Source organism: Papio anubis, chromosome 8, assembly GCF_008728515.1.
Source record: "Papio anubis isolate 15944 chromosome 8, Panubis1.0, whole genome shotgun sequence".
Lineage (NCBI taxonomy): Eukaryota > Metazoa > Chordata > Mammalia > Primates > Cercopithecidae > Papio > Papio anubis.
Genome location: NC_044983.1, coordinates 14207368 through 14229408, shown reverse-complemented (window position 1 = coordinate 14229408; position 22041 = coordinate 14207368). Strand labels below are relative to the sequence as shown.

General features: G+C 37.7%; 1 protein-coding gene across 4 annotated transcripts in view; it reads left to right on the top strand.

Annotated features, from left to right (window-relative positions):
- MSR1 (macrophage scavenger receptor 1) overlaps positions 1–22041 on the top strand; it is an 85194-nt gene that overhangs the window by 56922 nt on the left and 6231 nt on the right. For all 4 annotated transcript variants that reach the window (XM_009212558.3, XM_009212557.3, XM_003902456.4 and 1 more), the window contains one exon: positions 15592–15780. In XM_009212558.3, the coding sequence (XP_009210822.2) occupies positions 15592–15780 (189 nt within the window). The remainder of the gene's footprint in view (positions 1–15591; positions 15781–22041) is intronic.

The window sequence follows — 22041 nt, the reverse complement described above, 5'->3', positions numbered from 1 at the left end:
TCCATAAGAAGCAACCCCTAATCGGTTCAAGTTTTATCGATTGCAGCAATTCAGCCACATCCTCAGGCTCCACTTCTAATTCTAGTTCTCTGCTTCTCTTATTATTTATACCACATTTGTAGTGACTTTCTCCATTAAAGTCTTGAACCCCTCACAGTCATTCATGAGGGTTGGAATCAACTTCTTCCAAATTCCAGTTAACCTCAATACTTTGACCTTCTCCCATGAATTATAAATTCTTTTAATGCCATATAGGATTGTGAAACCTTTCCTAAAAGTTTTCAATTTACTTTGCTCAGACACATCAGAGGAATCACTCTGTATGGCAGTTATAGCCTTACAAGATGTATTTCTTAAATAATAAGACTTGAAAGTAAAAAATAATCCTTGATCCATGATCTACACAATGGATACTGTGTTAGCAGGCATGAAAACACCACCAGTCTTTTAGTCCGTCTCCATCAGAGCTCTTGGATGAGCAGGTGCACTGTCAATGAGCAGTAATATTTTAAAAGGATTTTTTTTTTTTTCTGAGCAATAAGTCTCAACAGTGAGATTAAAATATTCATGCTGTCAACAGACGTGCTGTCACCCAGGCCTCGTTGTCCTATTTCTAGAGCACAGGGAGAGGACTTTTAGCTTACCTCTTAAGGGCCCTAAACTTGAGCATTTCCTTCAACTTAAAGTCACCAGCTGCATTAGCTCCCAACAAGGGAATTAGCCTATACTTTAAAGCTTTGAAGTCAAGCATGAACTTCTCCTCTCTAAGTATGAAAGTTATAGATGGCATCTTTTTCAACACAAGCTGTTTCATCTACATTGAAAATCTGTTGTTTAGTGTAGTCACCTTCACCAGTTTTCCTAACTAGATCTTCTGGACAATTTTCTGAAGCTTCTATATCCACATTTGCTAATTCACTTTGTACTTTTATGTTACAGAGATGACTTCTTTCCTTAAACCTTATGAACCAACCTTTGCTAGCTTCCAACGTTTCTCCTGAAGTTTCCTTACCTTTCTCAGCCTCCACAGAGTTGAAGAGAGGTAGAGCCTTGCTCTGGACTTGGATTTGTCTTAAGTGAATGTCATGGTTGTTTTGATCATATATGAAGGCCACTAACTAACTAAAACTATATCGGCAATAAGGTGGTTTGTTTTCTTATTATTTTTGTGATCACTGGCGTAGCACTTTTAATTGCTTTCAAGAACTTTTTCTCACATTTACAACTTAGATATCTTTCATCCTTTCAGCCTATCTTGACTTTCAACATGCCTTTCTCGCTAAGCTTAATCGTATATAGCTTTTGGTTTAGATGAGAGATATGCAACTCTTCCTTTCACTGGAACATTTAGAGGCCATTGTTAGGTTACTATTTGTCTACTTTCAATATTGTTGTGTCTCAGGGAATAGGGATGCCTGAGGAGACGAAGAGAGACAGAAGGGGGAACAGCCAGTTGGTGCAGCCGTCAGAATATCCACAACATATATCGACTAAGTTTGCCATCTTTTATGGGCATGGTTTGTGTTTCCCCAAACTAATCACAATAGTAATCTCCAAGATCACTGATTGCCATAACAAATTCAAGGGGTCTTCAAAAGAATCATGGAAAATATGTACAATGAAAACACTACACTTGGGTTTCAAAAATTTTGCACTAAAACAAGCTAGCTTATTATAACATGTCTGAATAGAATCTAATTTGATGCACAAAGAACAATAAGGTATCTGTTTTTAAAAAGCCCCTATCAGAGCCACATAAATATTGCTAAAATGGAACCAAGAACACACATAAAATTTGTGATGAAACTTGTTTGGAAGAATGATGAAATCACTGATACTTTATGAAAAGTTTATAGGCACAGTGTCCCAAAGGAATTAGCAGTTTAGAAAAAAACAGAACTGAATTTTACAAAGGGATAAGAAAATGTTGAAGATGAAGGCTGCAGTAGCTGACTAGCCACATCAATTTGTAAGGAAAAAAAAATTCATCTTGTTTGTGCCTTAATTGAAAAGAACTGAGACAGCAGAACAAGAGCCAACACCTCAGACATCCTAACTGGTTTGACTTGCACAACTGTGACTTAGAAATGAAGGTTGAGTAAAGTTTTTTCTAGATGGGTGCCAAAACTGTTGTGTCCAGATCAGCTGTAGACAAGAGCAGAGCTTTCAATGGAAATTTTAAATAAGTGGGGTCACGATCCTGAGGCATTTATTTGAAGAATTACAGGAGAAGGTAAAACATGGATTTACCAGTATAATCCTAAAGACAATGCATAATCAAAGCAATGGCTACCAAGAGGTAGAAGTGTTACAGTCAAAGCAAAAGCGGACCAGTCATGAACAAAGGTTCTCACAACAGGTTTTGAGGATGCTCAAGTGATTTTTCTTGTTGACTTCCTGGAGGGCCAAACAATGATAACCTAGGCTTACTATGAGAGTATTTTGAGAAAGTTGTCCAAAGTTTTAACAGCAAACTCAAAGGAAAGCTTCTCCAGAGAGTCTCCATCATGACAGTGTTCTTGCTCATTGCTCTCATCAAACTAGGACAATTTTGGGGAGAGTTTCAATGGAAAATCATCTTACAATCTTCATTTGGCTGCTTCTGACATATTTTTGCTTCCCACTCTCAAAATATTTTTAAAGGACACCAATTTTTCTTCTTTTAATAATGAGAAGATGACAGCATTGATATAGTTAAATTCCTAAGATCCTCAGGTCTTTAGGGATGGACTAAATGGCTAGTATCATCACCTATAAAAGTGTCTTGAACTTGATGGAGCTTATGTTGAGAAATAAAGTTTATATTTTGTGTTTTTTACTTTTTAATTGCATTTTTCAACAAACTTTGTTTTAATCTCCCCATATTTTACTAATAATGAAAAGGTTTGCAAATCAATAAATGTGATTCACCACATAGAACTAAAAACAAAAACTACATGATGATCTCAATAGATACAGCAAACACTTCTGATAAAATTCAACACCTCTTCATGTTAGAAACTCTCAATACACTAGGTATTGAAGGAACATATCTCAAAATAATAAGAGCCATCTATGAAAAACCCACGGGCGACATCATATTAAATGGGCAAAAGCTGGAAACATTCCCCTTGAAAACCAACACAAGATAATGATGCCCTCTCCACTACTCCTGTTCAGCATGGTATTGGAAGTCCTGGCCAGAGCAATCAGGCAAGATAAAGAAATATAGTGCATCTACTTGGGGAGGCTGCGGTGGGAAGATCACCTAGGGTGAGGAGTTCCAGACCAGCCTGGCCAAATGGCAACACCCTGTCTTTACTAAAAATACGAAAATTAGCCGGTGTAGTGGTGGGTGCCTGTAGTCCCAGCTACCTGAGGGGCTGAGGCAGGAGAATCACTTGAACCTGGGAGGCAGGGGTTGCAGTGAGTCAAGATCATGCCACTGCACTCCAGCCTGGGTGACGGACTGAGACTCCGTAACAAAAAAACAAACAAAAGGCCGGGCGCGGTGGCTCAAGCCTGTAATCCCAGCACTTTGGGAGGCCGAGACGGGCGGATCACGAGGTCAGGAGATTCAGACCATCCTGGCTAACACAGTGAAACCCTGTCTCTACTAAAAATTACAAAAAACTAGCCAGGCGAGGTGGTGGGCGCCTGTAGTCCCAGCTACTCGGGAGGCTGAGGCAGGAGAATGGTGTGAACCCAGGAGGGCAGAGCTTGCAGTGAGCTGAGGTCTGGCCACTGCACTCCAGCTTGGGCGACAGCGAGACTCCATCTCAAAAAAGAAAAACAAAAACAAAAAAACACAACAAAACAACAACAACAAAAAACAATGAAAATAAAAGAAATATACGGCATCCAAATAGGAAGAGAAAAAGTCAGACTCTGTTTGCAGACAACATGATTCTATATCCCCATAGTCTTGACCCAAAAGCTCTTTCAGCTGATAAACAACTTCAACAAAGTTTCAGGATACAAAATCAGCGTACGAAAATCACTACCATTTCTGTATACCAATAACAGTCAAGCTGAGAGCCAAATCAGGAATGTAATCCCATTCACAATTGCCACAAAAAGAATAAAATTCCTAGGAATACAGCTAAAAAGGGAAGTGAAGGACTTCTACAAGGAGAACTACAAACTACTGCTCAAAGAAATCCTAGATGACACAAACAAATAGAAAAACATTCCATACTCATGGATAGGAAGAATCAGTATCATTAAAATGGCCACACTGCCCAAAGCAATGTATACATTCAGTGCTATTCCTCTTAAACTACCAATGACATTCTTCACATAATTAGAAAAAAAAAACTATTTTAAACTGTATATGGAACCAAACAAGAGCCAAATAGCCAAGCCAATTTTAGGAAAAAGAACAAAGCTGGAGACATCATGGTACCTGACTTTGAACTATACTACAAGGGTACAGAACAAAAACAGCATGATACTAGTATAAAAACAGACACATACACCAACAGAACAGAATAGAGAACCCAGAAACATTGCCAACCACCTACAACCATCTGATCTTTCACAAAGCCAATAAAAACAAGCAATAGGAAAAGGACTCCCTTTTTAATAAATGGTGCTGGGATCCCTGATTAGCCATATGCAGAAGATTGAAACTGAACTCGTTCCTTACACAATATACAAAAATCAACTCAAGATAGATTAAAGACTTTAAAGCCTAAAACTATAAAAACTCTGGAAGATAACCTACAAAATACCGTTCTGAGCATAGGACCTGGTAAAGATTTCATGATGAAGATGCCAAAAGCAATTGCATCAAAAATAAAATTTGACAAATGGGTCCTAATTAGACAGCTTCTGCGCCCCCCCCCCCCAAAAAAAAAAAAAAAAAAAAAAAAAACACTATCAACAGAGTAAACAGATACATAGAATGGGAGGAAATATTTGCAAACTATGTATGAAAAAATGTCAAATATCCAAAATCTATACGGAACTTAAATCAACAAGCAAAAAAAAAAAAACCAAACATGATAAAAAATGGACAAAGGACAAGAACAGACAATTTTCAAAGGAAAACATACACATGGCCAGCAAGCATATGCAAAAATGTTCAACATTACTAATCATTAGAGAAATGCAAACCAAAAGCACAATGAGATACCATCTCATACCGGTCAGAATGGCTGTTTATTAAAAAGTCAAAAAATTACAGATGCTGTGCTGACAAGTCTGTGGAGAAAAGAGAATGCTTATCGTCTGCTCATGGAAATATAAATTAGTTCAGTCATTATGGAAAAGCACTTTGGTGATGTTTCAAAGAACTTAAAACAGAATTACCATTTGACCCAGCAATCCCATTACTGAGTATGTACCTGAAGAATATAAATCGTTCTACCATAAAAACACATACTCGCATATGTTCATCACAGCACTATTCACAAGAGCAAAGACATGGAATCAACCTAAACGCCCATCATTCGTAGACTGGATAAAGAAAATGTAGTACATATACACCGTGGAATACCGTGCAGCCATACGAAAGAATGAGTCATGTTCTTTGAAGGAATATGGATGGAGCTGGAGGCCATTATCCTTTGCAAACACACAGAGAAGCAGAAAACCAAATACCTCATGTTCTCACCTACAAGTGGGAACTAAACTTTGAGTAGATACTGACACAAAGAAGGGAACAACAGACAGTGGGGTCTACTTGAGGGTGGAGGATGGGAGGAGGGTGAGGACTGAGAAGCTATCAGCTGCTGTGCTTATTACCTCGATGACAAAATAATCTGTGTACACCAAATTGCCATGACACGCAATTGACCTGTATAACCAACCTGCACAGGTATGCCTGAACCTAATATAAAAGTTTAAAAAAAGAAATAAATCAATTTGTCACCATGTTAATATACTCAAGGATAAAAAACAGTGATCATCTAGGTGCAGAAAAAAAAGCATTTGAAACAAAGGGAAAAGTTGGAAATACTGTGAGAATTTGCAAAATGTGACATAGAGACACAAAGTGAGCACAGGCTGTTGGAAAAATGAGACTGACAGATTTGCAGGACACAGAATTGCCACAAACTTTCAATTTGTAAAACATGCAGTATCTGCGAAGTGCAATAAAGTGAAGACCGATAAAACCGGATATGCCTGTATGTTTTGTCGTTTGAAATAGGATTTAAATCAATGATGGATCCAGCAGTTAGCACTTGTCCTGCTTAGTCCCTATCCCGACTAACTCTCACAGCCTCACTCTCACCAGAACCAATTCGAAGGAAAAACATCAGCCCTGTTTTTCACAGCAACAGAAGTGGAAATTCATGCAATTATGTGCAGGAATGCAGATGAAGCAGAGACCCTACACACCACTTCCCTTTCCTCTATAACCTGGGTACCAAGTGGCTTTCCTGCCCTTTGAAGACGTGACTCCGGGATTCCTATTGTGTAGTACAAATTTAGCCTGATACTCACACAAGATTATTTATGTTGCTCAAATTAAAGCACTTTCCTTGTACAGGCTCACAGCCTATTATTTGCCCCCCTCAGCCTAGTGTCTCTGGAAATGTGCTGCCCTTAAAATGTAAATCTGTTTTAGGGGGTTTTGGGGGATAGTCTCTTTCTGTTTCCCAGACTGGAGTGCAGTGGCATGATCTTGGCTCACTGCAATCTCCGCCTCCTGGGCTCAAGTGATCCTCCCGCCTCAGTCTTCCAAGTAGCTGGAACTACAGGCACACATCACCACACTCAGCTATTTTCTTTAAATTTTTGTAGGGAACAGGGTTTTGCTGTCTTGCCCAGTCTGTTCTCTAACTGCTAAACTCAAATGATCTACCTCTCTTGACCTCCCAAAGTGCTGGGGTTACAGACGTGAACCACGGCACCCAACCTGAGGTGAATCTTAAGACCAAATTTCTTAGAACGACTCGGTTGGCTTGCTTCACCTGGAGTCTCCAAGAAATCCCGCCATTACGGCTTAGCCTACAGACTCGGAATCCTTTCCTGGATGCTGTAGTTATTTTCGTGTTCTACTTCTTACTCACATCCTGCTTAATCCATGCCAAAGTAAAATATTTGACCCTCAGGTATTGTAAGGACCTATATAAAGGAATTTTAATGTGAATTATTTAGCAAAATGACCCATTTCCTAATGATGTTTTGTATAATTCTGCATTTTTATTTCCTAGAAAGCCCAAAAGACAAGTAAACTCCTTTGCATACAAATATTCAGTTTCTGTGTACAATATTTTCCCAAAAACTTCATGATTTACAACAAAATTTATTTGTCCCCTATAAAATGATTATCTGTTCTATTATAAAACATCTTCCACCTCAAACTCTTTCCTGTTACATTCTCACTTAATCCTGTTATCCAGTACATTACCTGCACCTAGAAGTACTATTTCTGCTTCAAAAGGATATGTACTTTATCAATCACAGAGCGTAAGCTAATGAACTATTATTACTATTATTAATGTATTAAAACATCTAATAGGCCCTTTGTAAATACCTGTGTCATTTTTAAATAAAAATCTAAGCCTTTAAAATAGGTGTTTTAGGGACAAAGTCATTTTCAGAAAAGGGATTTTCAATGTGTTCAAATCACAACATAGCAAGTATGGCAGCTTAACTCCACCTATAAATTAAAGAAGCTTGTATTTTTAAGTTTATATGCCCTGAAGTATGCTATTTCTCCTTTGCAAATAAAAACACACAACGTAAGTGAAAAAAGAAAACGTATTAGTCTGCTTGGGCTGTCAGAACAGAATACCGTAGATAACATAGCTTAAATTATAGACATTTATTTCCTCACAGTTCTGGACATAAAAGCCCGTGATCAAGCCTGGGGCAGGATTGGTTTCCCTGAGGCTTCTCTTTGGCTTGCAGTTGGCCACCTCCTCATTGTGACTTCGTGAGGCAGTTTCTGTGTGAGCACTGAGCTCCTAGTGTCTTTATCTCTTCCTATAGGGCACCAGTCCTACCAAGTCAGGATTCTGCCCTTGTGACCTAATTTAACCTGAATTACCTCTATACAGCCTCTCTCTTTAAATACAGTCACGTTGGGGTTTAGGGCTTCAACATGCAAATATTGGAGTGACACAATTCAGTACACAATAGGAAGGCATCAAGAACTGATCCTGTGTCTGTGGGCAGGATCTCTGCAGCACACGGCTGGAACTGTTTCAGAATGAATTCAGTTTTCTTTGTCTATCTTTCTGTAACTTTGTTCTTAAAGAGGGCCTAGATCGCACCATAAATAAATTTGATGCACTCTGATGTTTTTATAGTTATGAGAACAATTTCACTTTTCTTTATGGCTAGTATTGTGTATTTACATTCTAGTGATGTTCTTTTACATTATGTCTCATGAAATAATAAAAATCACCAGAATAATGCAGTTTAAATAGACAATAACCAATGGTGATGGGATCAATGACAAACAGGATGACCTGGGCAATCACTTGTAATATTCTTTGACAAATAATCACCATCGAAGTATTTGTAAGAACTGTTAAGTAGAAAGTAAGAGAAACATCCTGAATCACAAAATAGAGTCTATTGGTTTATATATTTAAGAATTACAATTCCAACAGATGGCTTCAGGCATAGCAGGATCCAGGTGTTCAAAGTAAATCATTCGGACTCAGTCTCACTCTTTCTCTCTTTCTCGTTAGATATGTTATATTTGTTGTAAAGTCAGCTCTTGCTGTGTGGCATTATCTTAACATCTAGCCATGGCTGAGAAAGAATGCCACATTTTTTCCTTCAAAATAACTTTTTCCATCTCTACTTTTGAACCTGAGCTTTCCCCTTGACAAGCTGTTGTGTGTAGAGATAAGATATACTCATTGCCTAACCCGGAGAGATAAATACCAAATGGTGGATAAGGCAAGATTTCCTTTAAGAATCTCAGAATGCAGGGTCCAGGGCACTAAAAAGTGGATCAAACTCACTAACTTATTCAATCATATTTAGAAATAGTCTTGCTGATTGCTTATTCAGCAGTGATGTATTAGTTAAATTATTCCATAATGTGAATGATTTGTAGCTCTCTAAGTGATCACATGTATTCTAGTATTGTTCTACAAGTTGGGCTCAGGATATGGTGAACATCAGAATGACCGTGAGGCTTTTATCATATAAAGATGCCTGGATATGACATACAGATACTCTGATTTCAGGGAGTTTGTGCTGTGGCCTCGGTACATGTGATTCCCAAAAGTTCTCCTTGGGGATTCTGAAGCACAAAGTCGTTGAGAAACTGTTATTTAATATATGATACTTTTGTCCTCCCATCACCTATTTCCCATCTTTAGGCCAGAAATCTGAATTTCTAAGAAATAATAGTATCACTAATACCTATAATATGTAGAATGAACCAGACACTCTGAAAAGCACTTTCTATACCTCCTTTACTTAATCCCCACAAGGAATCTGTCACTCTGATGTCTTCCCCTTGAGGATTTAGAACCATTAAGTAAACTGTGCAAAATTACACCTATGGCCAGGTGCAGTGGTTTATGTCTGTAATCCCAGTACTTTGGGAGGCCAAAGTAAGCAAATCGCTTGAGCTCAGGAGTTGGAGACCAGCCTAGGCTACATGGTGAAATCCCATGTCTTCAAAAAATACAAAAATATCTCCTCTTGACTCTGTCCCAGGATCTCCAAAATACTTGTCTCTCTGACTTTAGGAGTAACACAATCTGTCATGTTATTTTTCTAGAGAAATTTTCAAAAGAAATTTAACTCAGTTTCTGCAGGTATCTGATATTTGGGTTGTACATTTCATTGCTAAGTATCTCAGTAAGGTAATTATCTTAAAGAAAGGATCAGTTATTTTCTTAAAGGAATTTTGCCATGTTGTGAGAACTTCCAGGTCAAACTGCAACCAGATATTTTTAAATTTCTGTGTTACATTTGCATCTCAAATATCATAACTTCCATTGTTATGGAATTTAACCTAATCCATAATAGACTCTATTTTGTGATTCATAACCTAATCCATTGGTTAGGATTTAACCTAAATCCTAATTCCAATAAATGATACAAAAAAGAAATCATGACTATGAGTAAAAAATAGGATAATAACTGTTATGCTCCTCAAAAGTCATTTCTAACTTCAGTTATTTCTTTCCAATGAGTAGTGGTAATTGACACATGCAAAGAAGACCTTACACATTCCCTGACTTTTCAAGTTTAAATGGTGTCTTTCCAACAGTGATTAATAGATTCGTGGTATCTTTTCTCTAACTTTTAAGGGTTGACTTGTATATGGAACACTTTAAATAATTTGTTCAGGGTTCTGCTATGGCTCTGTCAACATTGCTGTGAAAGTGTTGTTTTCTTCTTTAAATAAACTATATTTCAAAAATGAAAAGAAATAACACTTATCATAAATAGCTAATACATAGTCATGTGTACACCACTTGGACCTTTGAAATGTTCACATTTACCGTCTTGACTACAAGTATTTGTTTTTTAAGAAATATAATTTCGGCTGGGTGCAGGGGATCCTACCTGTAATGGCATCACCTTGGGGGGCCAAGGCAGGAGGATCACTTGAGCTTTGGAGTTTGAGACTAGTCTGTGCAACATAGTAAGACCCCTTCTCTACAAAAAATGTTTAAATTAGTTGGACGTGGTGGCATATGCCTGTAATCCCAGCTACTTGGGAGGCTGAGGCAGGAGGATCACTTGAGCCCAGGAGTTTGAGGCCGCAGTGAGCTATCATTGCACCATAACACTTCAATCTGGGAGGCACAGGGACACCTTGTCTCTAAAGAAAAATTTTTAAAAATGTTTAAGAGAAATATAATGTTATGAACAGAGTTGAAGTCCTAGTATGTCTACCTGTCTTCCTTTCCAGGGTAAACCTTCATCCTGGAGTTTGTTTCCTTCCATTCATGCTTTTGTGCATTTGCTATATATGTATGTACTATTCTTATGTCCCGGTTCTTTCCTAAAGAAAGGATTGGAACTTCTCTGAAACTAGATAACTCACTGTCATAGAAATGTAAATAACTGGGACATAAGAATAGTGAGATTGCCTTTAAAAAGTTAAACTATAGAATGAACATTCAATGAATCAGCAGAGATATGTCACATCATTTAACCTGACTGAATGTATTAACATATATAAAGAAAAATGTGTTAACCAAAGATCACTGGCCAGTCCCAGAAGCAAAATCTCACTGCTAGGTCTCATTGTAAATTAATAAATTAATTAAACTTAGAGTTCACTGCCTGTGATTTGGCTTCCCATGCAGATTGCCCAAGGGGAGAAAATGGCCTTGTCAAGCAGATTCAAATATTCCAGTTTTTGAGGCAATTACATTTCTCATTGTAAATTGAATTGACATTTAGTCCCAAGATTCTGTTTAACATTAGTCTGCCTCTAAGAGATAGATCTGCTCACTGAGCTGACAAAATCAGATTTTCCAATGTCTCAGGCTTCTCTGATCAGAGCCTCCCACCAAACCCTCGTATTTGCAGAGGCTCTCGGTAGCCAGCCATATGCATTTTTTCCATAAAAACACTCATGTTTATGCCAGTTAAATCAGTCTTTCCTTCATGATTTTTCTGTTTCTACACATAGAAACTATATTCTATTCCCTCTAAAGACTTATGAAATATTAAATTCTGTTTCTTCTATGATTTGATATTTTAAGCATTTGCTAATTTAATCTCACTGGGTAATGCAGTTCATGTATCAAGAGAAGCTCACCATTCATTCGTTTACTCATTCATGCCATAACTCTTCATCAAGTGACTACTAAGTGACAACTTGCATTTTGTCAGATGCTGAAAAGATGACCATAAGGGGTTTCTTTCAGTCTAACGGGGAAAACAAACAAGTTTCCTGTGGTTTGGTACAGCATCTGTAATAGTGCTATAAAGTAACCAATCCAAATTTGGAGATTGAGAGTGTAGAAATGAGAGGGGAAGTGGGAAGGGAAGAAGGAACATTCCAGACAGGAACCAAAGCCCCAGGAATAAAGGAGAATGAGACTTACTTGAAAAATGTGAGTAGTTATATAACTAAAGTAAAAAGACAAAGCAATGCAGGTAAGGAGAATTTCTCAAGGGTTAGATTGGAAAGGTGAACAGAGATTAATCATGACGTTATTTATTCCACAAGTCACTTGGCAAGAGTATTCTCATGAAGTCCTCTATCATTCTAGTCTACTATGTTTGTAATTCTATCAGGGATTCCCAAACTTGTTCTATAAAGAAACAGCAAATATTTGCATAAAAGCAGCAAGATTATTAAAATATCTTTTATGGAATGGACTTAATATATTTTGTCTGCTCAAAACTGTTTCAACATGGAGATGCCTCCCCATTCTCACTCTGGGAATGCCATGTTCATGCAAGTGACACTGCCTGTTTGTCCAGTCCACAGATGGGCATTTGGCCCAAACTAGGCCATTGAAAAACTTCCCTGGATATTTTAGAATCTATCACTAAGAAATAGGCTGTAAAATATCAAGTTAGGTGAGTGTTAGAACTGTCAGTCTGCCACTGAGAAAGAGACAGTAACTGTCATCGAGAAAGAAACTGTAAAACATAAACTTAGGAGCTGTTAACAGACATGTTCTATCAAGTGAACAGGAGAGCAAAGATATCTAGCTTGCCACAACAAAAAGAAGAAGTAAGCAACCTACAGAAAGAAGCCTGGGTACAAGTTGGAGCCTCCTAAGCGGATTCGGGTCTTGGGTCGGCTATTCCAGATTCCTAACTATAATCTTATCCTTGGGTTCTATGAAACATCCAATGATCCTTAAAATACAGTATTATTTTGGTTTTGATGTAAGTTACTTTAGTTTCTGTTTCTGTTTTTTCACTAATTAAGAAGTAATAATACCGGGATTCGTTGTTTAGGCACATAGTCAATGCTTATCTGTGTTTATTTGATTTGGATCTAGAAAATGTCTACACAAATAAAGTTAAGAGGAAACAGCTATCCAGAAACACACACACACACGTGTGTCTTCTGAAATCTTTATATACAAGAAAAAAATACCCAAATGGAAAAAAAAAGCCCTATCTGACTAAATATATTAGCTTGATGCCAAAGAAACCATAGACATGTTTTACATATCTATGACAATGAGTTAGCTAGTTTCAGAGAAGTTTCGATCCTTCAGTCTTACAGAGAAAATGCTATGATCAAGGTTCATGACAAAACAAACTTTTCTACATCACCAAAACAGAGCAGTTGAATGGCAGGTGAAGCCAACTCTCAAATGAGTCTACTGACATATTCAGACACTCTTCCTCTGTATTACTTCAGAGATGGTCAAGGATCAGCAATGTGTGGTCACCTATTAATAGTTGATTTATAATTGAACAATATTTCAGGTGACAGGTATGGATCAGCATACCCAAACATATTTAGCCCTGAAGAATTTGAATACACGTACCTACCCCCCCTCAGGATCCTTTGAGCATAGGGAATTTGGTAGAAATTTACAGTCAGCCATTCTCTTTGCAATAAATGAGATCAAAGGATTGTATCAGCAGCACCATCTGTTTCTGATATAATATGTCTCCTCTTCTAAATATATACTGCAATCATCTAGGTTAGTGGTTCTCAAAGTGTGGTCCCTGGACCAACAGCATTAGCTATTGGGAGCTTGTTCTGCTACATATTATTGTTTGAGAACCACTGCTCCGGGACAAGCACGGCTCATTCATGACATTTTGGAAGGAATAAGAGGTAAACAATGGACAGTGAGAATGCTTACATACACTTGTTTGGACAACAGGACGATGATGCTTATATAATCAAATGTTCGAATATGCCTGAAATTTCATAGCATGCATGCATGATAAATGTATTATGTTTAGATGTATTTGACTTGTATAAAAATAAACATTTGGATATCACACTAGTTAATAAAACATGACTCTAATATGTAAAGACTTCTCACAATCCATTCTTGGATTTTTCTTTCTCATTTTCTTTAGGCAATTACAAGAAATGATTGGGCTACTCAGGAATTTTACTAGTAAATGAAAGCTGAGATACCATAAAAACAAATTATTTTCATTTTTAAAAACGTTTTTAACTTATGCTTATTAAGTGAAGAAGGGCTTATCCACTCAGGCATGCTTACACTAATTCAGTATTTAGCACTGAATTATATTTTGGAAGAATCAAGAGAATAAATATAAGTGTATATATATATAGTAACATGCCACCTTTTATGTTTCTGCATGGCTCAGGTCACTTAGTTTCATTACAGGAAATTGTCAGTAATCTAATAATTTTAAATGTTATTAAATTACTGTTAACACAGTAATAAGCATAAGTTAAAAACATTTGTTGGAATGATAATCCAATAACTTTTAATGTTTTTAGATTACCATTCTAACAAAATGAATTCAAATTGGAGAAAAAAAAGTTACTGAATATTTCTTTAATTTATTAAGCTCCAAAAAGCCATACCCTAAAACTCTGTTTTCATATTAGAGAGATATTTTTGTTGTAAACATTACATCTTGCTTTTTAATAATATAACATTCCTCAAACTTATATTTGAAAAGATATGTTTTGTTTAAATAGACTTACATTAATTTGTTTTATGATTATTAGAAAATATTGTTATTTTTATCTGGTATTAACTAAATTTTAAAAAATATTTTTTGTCTCTGCCTTTCATTCTGTTCTTTAACCAAATAATTTTCTAAACAAATACTTAGCAGAATAATACAGGCTGTTTAAAAGAATTTTCATACACCAAGTGAATTGCTCTTGTAATATTTGTTGTACTATTTTATTTAATCTGTCCCTAGGTCAAAGTGCATATATATTGGTTTTTAAAAATAGAAAAGAGCCATTTCATATTTATATAAATCTTTCTGTAGGAGGATCAAGAGTTTACAAAAGTTTATTGTACACATGGTCATTTTGATTAGACGCTATAGAACAAAATTACTTTCATAATTGTAAACAAAGTTTATTTCTTTGTTTTTACTATTTGAATCATTTCTCAAAATTCACAAAATTGTCTGATTTTTCATCTCGTTAATATTTTTTTCTGTAAAAGAAAAACACAAAAACTTTGGTACAGAATCCAGGAACCTCACTACAAGGAAAGTCTTTGCTATTTCTAAATGAATGTTGTCACTATAGCTCCCTTGTTTCCCTTGGTAAAAGATATGAAGTTTGGTCACCTATTTTTGTGTTTGTGATATTCTAAAATATCTGCTCCCCGACCTCCTATACCATTGAAAATCTCTGCATTATATGTTCATAAGTTTGTATGTTTTCATGTCAAGAAAATAATGAACCATTTAGTTATAATTTTTCAATGGTATGAAAGATCTATATGACAGTAAACTTGTATCTGTTAAAATTGAAAGTCGTTGGAATATAATCTTTGAAGTGTCCTCATATGTATATAACTTACACGTAAGACAGATTGGATTTTGCTCTTCAACTGTTAAAACTGCAATATTTGCAGTTAAACTCTTTACCAATAGGTGGTGCTAGAAAGTTTAATATTTATTGCAGTAGTTTAACTTACTGGAAAAATGTGCTAAAATGTTTTTCTGTGTGTTGTAAAAAGGTGCTATAAAGCAGTGTGTACATAATTAGTCCTTGCTTGTCTGAATTTTTTTTTTTAACAGCCTCATTTAAGAAAGTTCGACTGGTCGGTGGGAGCGGCCCTCACGAGGGGAGAGTGGAGATACTCCACAGCGGCCAGTGGGGTACAATTTGTGACGATCGCTGGGAAGTGCGTGTTGGACAGGTCATCTGTAGGAGTTTGGGATACCCGGGTGTTCAAGCCGTGCACAAGGCAGCTCATTTTGGACAAGGTAATTGAAAGAAAATCTTGTGGGGTTTGTTGTCGTTGTTGTTGCTGCTGTTTGAGATCAGTCTCATTCTGTCGCCCAGGCTGCAATGCAGTGGCACGATCACGGCTCACTGCAACCTCTGCCTCCCGGGTTCACGCCGTTCTCCTCCCTCAGCGTCCCTAGTAGCTGGGACTACAGGTGCCCGCCACCACGCCCGGCTCATTTTTTGTATTTTTAGTAGAGACGGGGTTTCACCACGTTCGCCAGGATGGTCTCGATCTCCTGACCACGTAATCTGCGTGCCTCGGCCACCTACAGTGCGGGATTACAGGCGTGAGCCACCGATGCTTGGTTAGAAAGTTTTGTTTTTAAAAAAATGAAATGCAGGCATTTTCTAATGACACAGAACAAAGTAGTGACACGAACATAGTCTAGGCTGGGTACAGTGGCTCACACTTATAGTCCCAGCACTTTGGGAGGCTGAAGCGGAAAGATCACTAGAATAAATGAGTTCAAGACCAGCGTGGACAGCATAGTAAGATCCTATCTCCACCAATTTAAAAAAAAAAAAAAAAAAAAAGCCAGGCATGATAGCATGCACCTGCAGTCCTAACAGAGGCTGCGGTGGGAGGGTCGCTTGGGCTCAGGAGTTCCAGGTTACATGAGCTATGGTCATGCTGCTGCACTGCAGCCTGGGTGACAGAGCAAGGCCTGTCTCTGAAAAACAAATTTTTACAGAAAACTAGAAAAAGGTAAGATGAACTTCTCGAATGCCTAGAAGATATTACCAAGTGCTAATATACTATGATTTATTGAGTAATGACTATGTGCCAGGCATTGTGTTAAATACCTGCATAGTAATAACAATAGGTCACAATTACATCCTTTACTATTTTACCTAAAATGATTTTCATATTAGGCCGGGCATGGTGGCTCATACCTGTTATCCCAGCACTTTGGGGTGCTGAGGTGGGTGGATCACTTGAGGTCAGGAATTTGAGACCAGCCTGGCCAACATAGTGAAACCCCATCTCTACTAAAAATACAAAAATTAGCCAGGCATGGTGGTGCACGCCTGTAATCCCAGCTACTCGGGAGGCTGAGGCAGGAGAATCGCTTGAACCCAGGAGGTGGAGGTTGCAGTGAGCCAAGCTGTACTCCACCATGGGTGACAGAGTGATATTCTGTCTCAAAAAATATATATTATTATTATCATATTAGGTTTAAGAGATGGATTTAAGGTTCTAGAGTCTTCAGATCCCAGAAGGATAATTTAATTTTATGAAGAGAGGAGATGTCAGAAAACAGAGTGGTAATGTCCAGAACTTCTGTAGGCAGGTTCAGCCCCTGGCCCCAGTTTGTAACTTGCACCCTAAAGGTTTACATAGAAGAAACAAAGGAAATAAACAGCTTCAAATAGATCTCTGGAGTTTCCAAATTTTCTGTCCCTGTCCCCTATTTAGAACATTTTTCCCAGGTTGAAAAGTGTGGGTTTGAAATCATTCTTGCACCTGTAAAATTTATCTCCAAAAGTAAAACAGTAAGATATTTTCAAGGTCAACAGCTAGATATTTGCTTTTGTTTTGTTTTTCTTTTTTGTTGTTTTAGAGAAGAGGAAAAAGAAAAAAAAAATCCTCAACTCTTCATCCCTAGAGAATTGAATGATGCCCTCAGTTATTTAACAAGACTGAGCTCCTAATTTGAGTTTCCACACTGTCTTTTGTTTTGTTTTTGTTTTTTTGGTTTTGGAGACAGGTCTCCCTCTATCACCTAGGATGGAGTGCAGGGCGCAGTCTCGGCTCACTGCAACCTCTGCCTCCTGGGTTCAAGTGATTCTCCCTCCTCAGGCCCCTGAGAAGCTGTGACTGCCGGCCTGCACCACCATGCCTGGCTAGTTTTTATATTTTTGGTGGCTATGGGGTTTCATCATGTTGACCAGGCTAGTCTCAAACTCCTTGGCTCAAACTATCTACCCACCTTGGCTTCCCAAAGTGCTGGGATTACAGTTGTGAGCCACCACACCCAGCCCACGTTTCCAAATTGTTTTGTGGGAACAGAATCCATTTCTATGATAACTAACATTCACAGAATGAAAGACCATTTATTTTAAATACATAATCACATAAAACATTTCAAGTGACTATTACCATCTATGAAGGGGATACCCAGAGTTCTAACAGAGGACATAACGATTATTATCCATGTTCTTAGTCACCTGGTAAATGACTGAAGATTCTTCAGCTTTAGAAATAAAAGCATGTGGATGTTTTGGATTCTCAAGATGTGCTTTTGTTGACAAATGAAGTATAAAAATTGCCAGTTATTTAGATAATATAATAAATGCAGACAAGCTCAGTATAAAAAAAGAAAAGTACCCTAAAATACCACTAGTCTGGATGAATTATTTTGATGCTTACATTATGCAGGATTTGACAACTCTGCCTTTAGCATTGTTTCTTTAAGACAGTGGTTCCCAACCTTTTTGGCACCATGGACCAGATTTATGGAAGACAATTTTTCTCTGGACCAGGGATGGGAGAAAGTTTGGGGATGATTCAAGCACATGACATTTATTGTGCACATTATTTCTGTGATTATTATACTGTAATATATAATGAAATGATTATACAAGTCATTATGATGTAGATTATACCACTCACTATGTGGAATCAGTGGGAGCTCTGAGCTTGCTTTCCTGTAACTAGACGGTCCCATCTGGGACTTATGGGAGACAGTGACACCCGAAGTGTGTTGCTTATGTTCAGTCTACTCCATAATCTCATTTTGGTTGCTGTCACTGCAGAAAACCCTGCTTCACTAAGATAAGATGTTGGAAATGGAAGCAGCGTTTTCAGTGCTTTTGTGGCAGTTTCAGGATATTCTGCTTTAAAACTTTAATCCAGAAGGTATGGAGATTTGAAGTTGTCTCAAACATACTTTTAAAGGCACCAAATGCAGCTGTACAACTGAAGTACATCAACTCACTTTCCACTCTAAAGCCTGCCCTCAGATGCAGCTTGTCACTTGCCACTCACTGACAGGGTTTTGATATGAGTCTGCAAGCAATTGATTTATTATTGCCTCTGTGCCGTCACACTTCTCTGCTAATGTTAATCTTCATTTGCAGCCACTCCCCAGCTCTAGCATCACGGCTGCAGCCCCACCTCAGATCATCAGACATTAGATTCTCATAAGGAGCATGCAACCTACATCCCTCACATGTGTAATTGACAATACGGTTTGTGTTCCTATGAGAAGCTAATGCTGCCACTCATCTGACAGGAGGCGGCACTCAGGCAGTAATGTGAGTGATAGGGGGCGGCTGTAAATACAGATGAAGCTTTGTTCACTCGCCTGCTGCTCACTTCCTGCTGTGCAGCCCTGTTTCTAACAGGCCATGGACCACGACTGGTCCATGGTCTGTGGGCTGGGGACCCTTGCTTTAAGAAACTAGCCCAGTAGTACAGCGGTTGAGGTGAGCCTTTTTCGTGGAGAGCACGAAATCAAATGGAGAGCAACAGTAGTAGTATACGTACTTTAATTCAAGGAAAACTAGTAAGTGCTGGCAAAATACAACCTGTGGTATGGAAGTGAACAAGACATCATCTGTAGCTTTATTTTTTCTCTGAGCATGAAGCTTTGCCGTGGACTTCAAAGATATTTTTCCACCGTAGTTACAAACATAGGTGAGAAACACATAGTTGGAAGACTATTGCCCTAAAATTGCATTAACTTTAAGGCTTAGTCTCACGAGTAAAATAGTATTTTCCTCAAAGCTTTTATTCATTCCTACTTATATCCCCATAAGATAGGGATTTCTGATCTAAAAATCAGAAAGAAAGGTAAAGGAAAAAAGGTAAGAAAGGAAGACAATAGGTATATTGAGATACTAAGAAGAGAATTTTTTTTTTTAAGTTTAAATAAGAATACAATGACAGAGTTTAGTCTCATGTGAAATTATTTACTTGGCTATGTGAAGATAAGTCTCTCAAGTTTTCTTGACATAATTTTGTCTACATTTTCAGGAGGCTGTTTGTTTATGGTAGTTGGTGATTCTGTACATTGTCCCAGAGTTTTATTATCATCAAACAATCCTTTTACATTTTTCAGCATCTAGTGAAGCAAACTGGAAAGATTAGGAGTTTTCTAACTTAAAACATTGCAAGTTTAAACTTTAGCTGTGGTTACTGTGTTTCAGAATTTCAATTTCCTTTCCAATAAAGTGAGAATAACACCGATCTGGTGGATTTGTCTTGAAGTCTAAGTTAACTAGCATATGGAAAGCACCGCTACAAAATCTGACTCACAATGTTGTGTTGCGCAATACTGAAGGAGATCACTCCTAGCAGCAATACAAACTGTATAATCACACATTTATTTGCTATTATCTTTGAAAGAGTCAGATCACTATTACATTGTGTATTGACATCAGTGATATTCCAAGGATAACTCAAAGTAGATATCCCACTAATATGACTTAGATTTTGCTTGTTTGTTTGTTTTATAGACAGGATCTTACTCTGTCACCTAGGCTGGTGTACAATGGTACAATCACAGCTTAATGCAGCCTCAAACTCCTGCACACTCACATGATCCTCCCACCTTCACCTCCAGAGTTTCTTGGGACCACAGGCATGCACCACATACCTGGCTAATTTTTTTTTTAAATCTTAATTTCTTACCGAGACAGGGCCTTGCTATGTTGCTCAGGTTCATTTAAAACTCCTAGCCTCAAGCAATCCTTCTGCCTCAGCCTCCCAAAGTACTGGAATGACAGGTGTGAGCCACTGCACCTGGTTTGACTTAGCTCTTGTTTCCACTCCCTGCCTAAAGTTCAGTACCAAACAACTAAAGAATAATTATGCGAATTTTAAAATAATAAAGCAAAATGAGCTGAGAGAAAAAAATAGAACCAATATTATTTGCTCTGAAGAAAATGATTTGAAAAGTAAGTTTTATGATCTACTTCGCTGGACATTGTATTTCAAGAGACAGGCTTACATTATTAACTGATTGGGGATTTGACATGGCTAACGAGGTTTTCATGGAAAGCTGTTTAAAACATTCCTCATTTTTTCACTCCTTCACCTTAAATTTACAGTTTCACTGTAAGAGAAAAAGAAAAAAGCAATTTTGAATGCAGAGCAGAGACAAGAGACTTAGAAAAATGAGTGGATGAGTAAAGAAGTGAAAGAGAAACATGCATTAATGTTTTAATTATTTATCATTCTCTTAGGAAAGTGAGAAGAATCAGGTTCATATCATATTGTACGTAATTACCAAAATTGAAACAAAAAGGAAAACAAGTTTTATTTATTTATTTATTTATTGAGATGGAGTTTTGCTCTTTTTGCCCAGGCCGGAGTACAGTGGCGCAATCTCTGCTCACTGCAACCTCTGCCTCCCAGGTTCAAGAGATTCTCCTACCTCAGCCTCCCAAGGAGCTGGGATTACAGGCATGCTCCACCACACCCAGCTAATTTTTTGTGTATTTAGTAGAGACGGGGTTTCTCCATGGTGATCAGGCTGGTCTCGAACTCCTGACCTCACGAGATCTGCCCACCTCGGCCTCCCAGAGTGCTGGGATTACAGGCATGAGCCACCGTGCCCAGCCAGAAAACAACTTAAATGAATCCTCTTTATATAATCCCTCATTGCAGAAACAATATAATTTTTGGACAGTCTCCACATATTTTTTTTCTAGTTTTAAATAGCAAACCTGGCTTCGCAGATAGAATCCTTGTTAGTGTTAAGAACAATTAGTTTTGCAGTTGCCAGTAAAATGACTTACAGTAATAAAGTTTCAAGCATGCTCCTTTAAATAGGTTCTTTCATTTGGATGCACCTTTTTTCTGATCAGCCAAAACAAGTTTAATTAAGTAAGCACTGAGGGGCATCTACTGTTCATCAATGCACAGGGCAGCGAAAGGAGAGTGAGTACTTTTGGCCCTGTATCCAGGCTTTCCAAGCTCTTGTGCCTGTGGTCTCCCTGCAGCAAACTTGGATGAGCTTTATCAGGCAACAGTGGTACCTCCAAGAATTTGCTCCAGGTATATCTGAGCCCGTGTGGATGCTGGTGAAGGAAGTAAGATCTGGAGTAACTATTGCATCCTCTCCTGAGTTTAGAGTGCTGAAATTCCAAACCTGAAAACAGAAACAAAAGTAACATCTAAACATAAATGCCATTTAGAAGTTATTCTTAGCTAACTTTTCTTTGCTTTTTTATTACCACTATCATATACCATAATCAATTTTCTTTTTTTTTTTTTTTTTTTTTTTTTT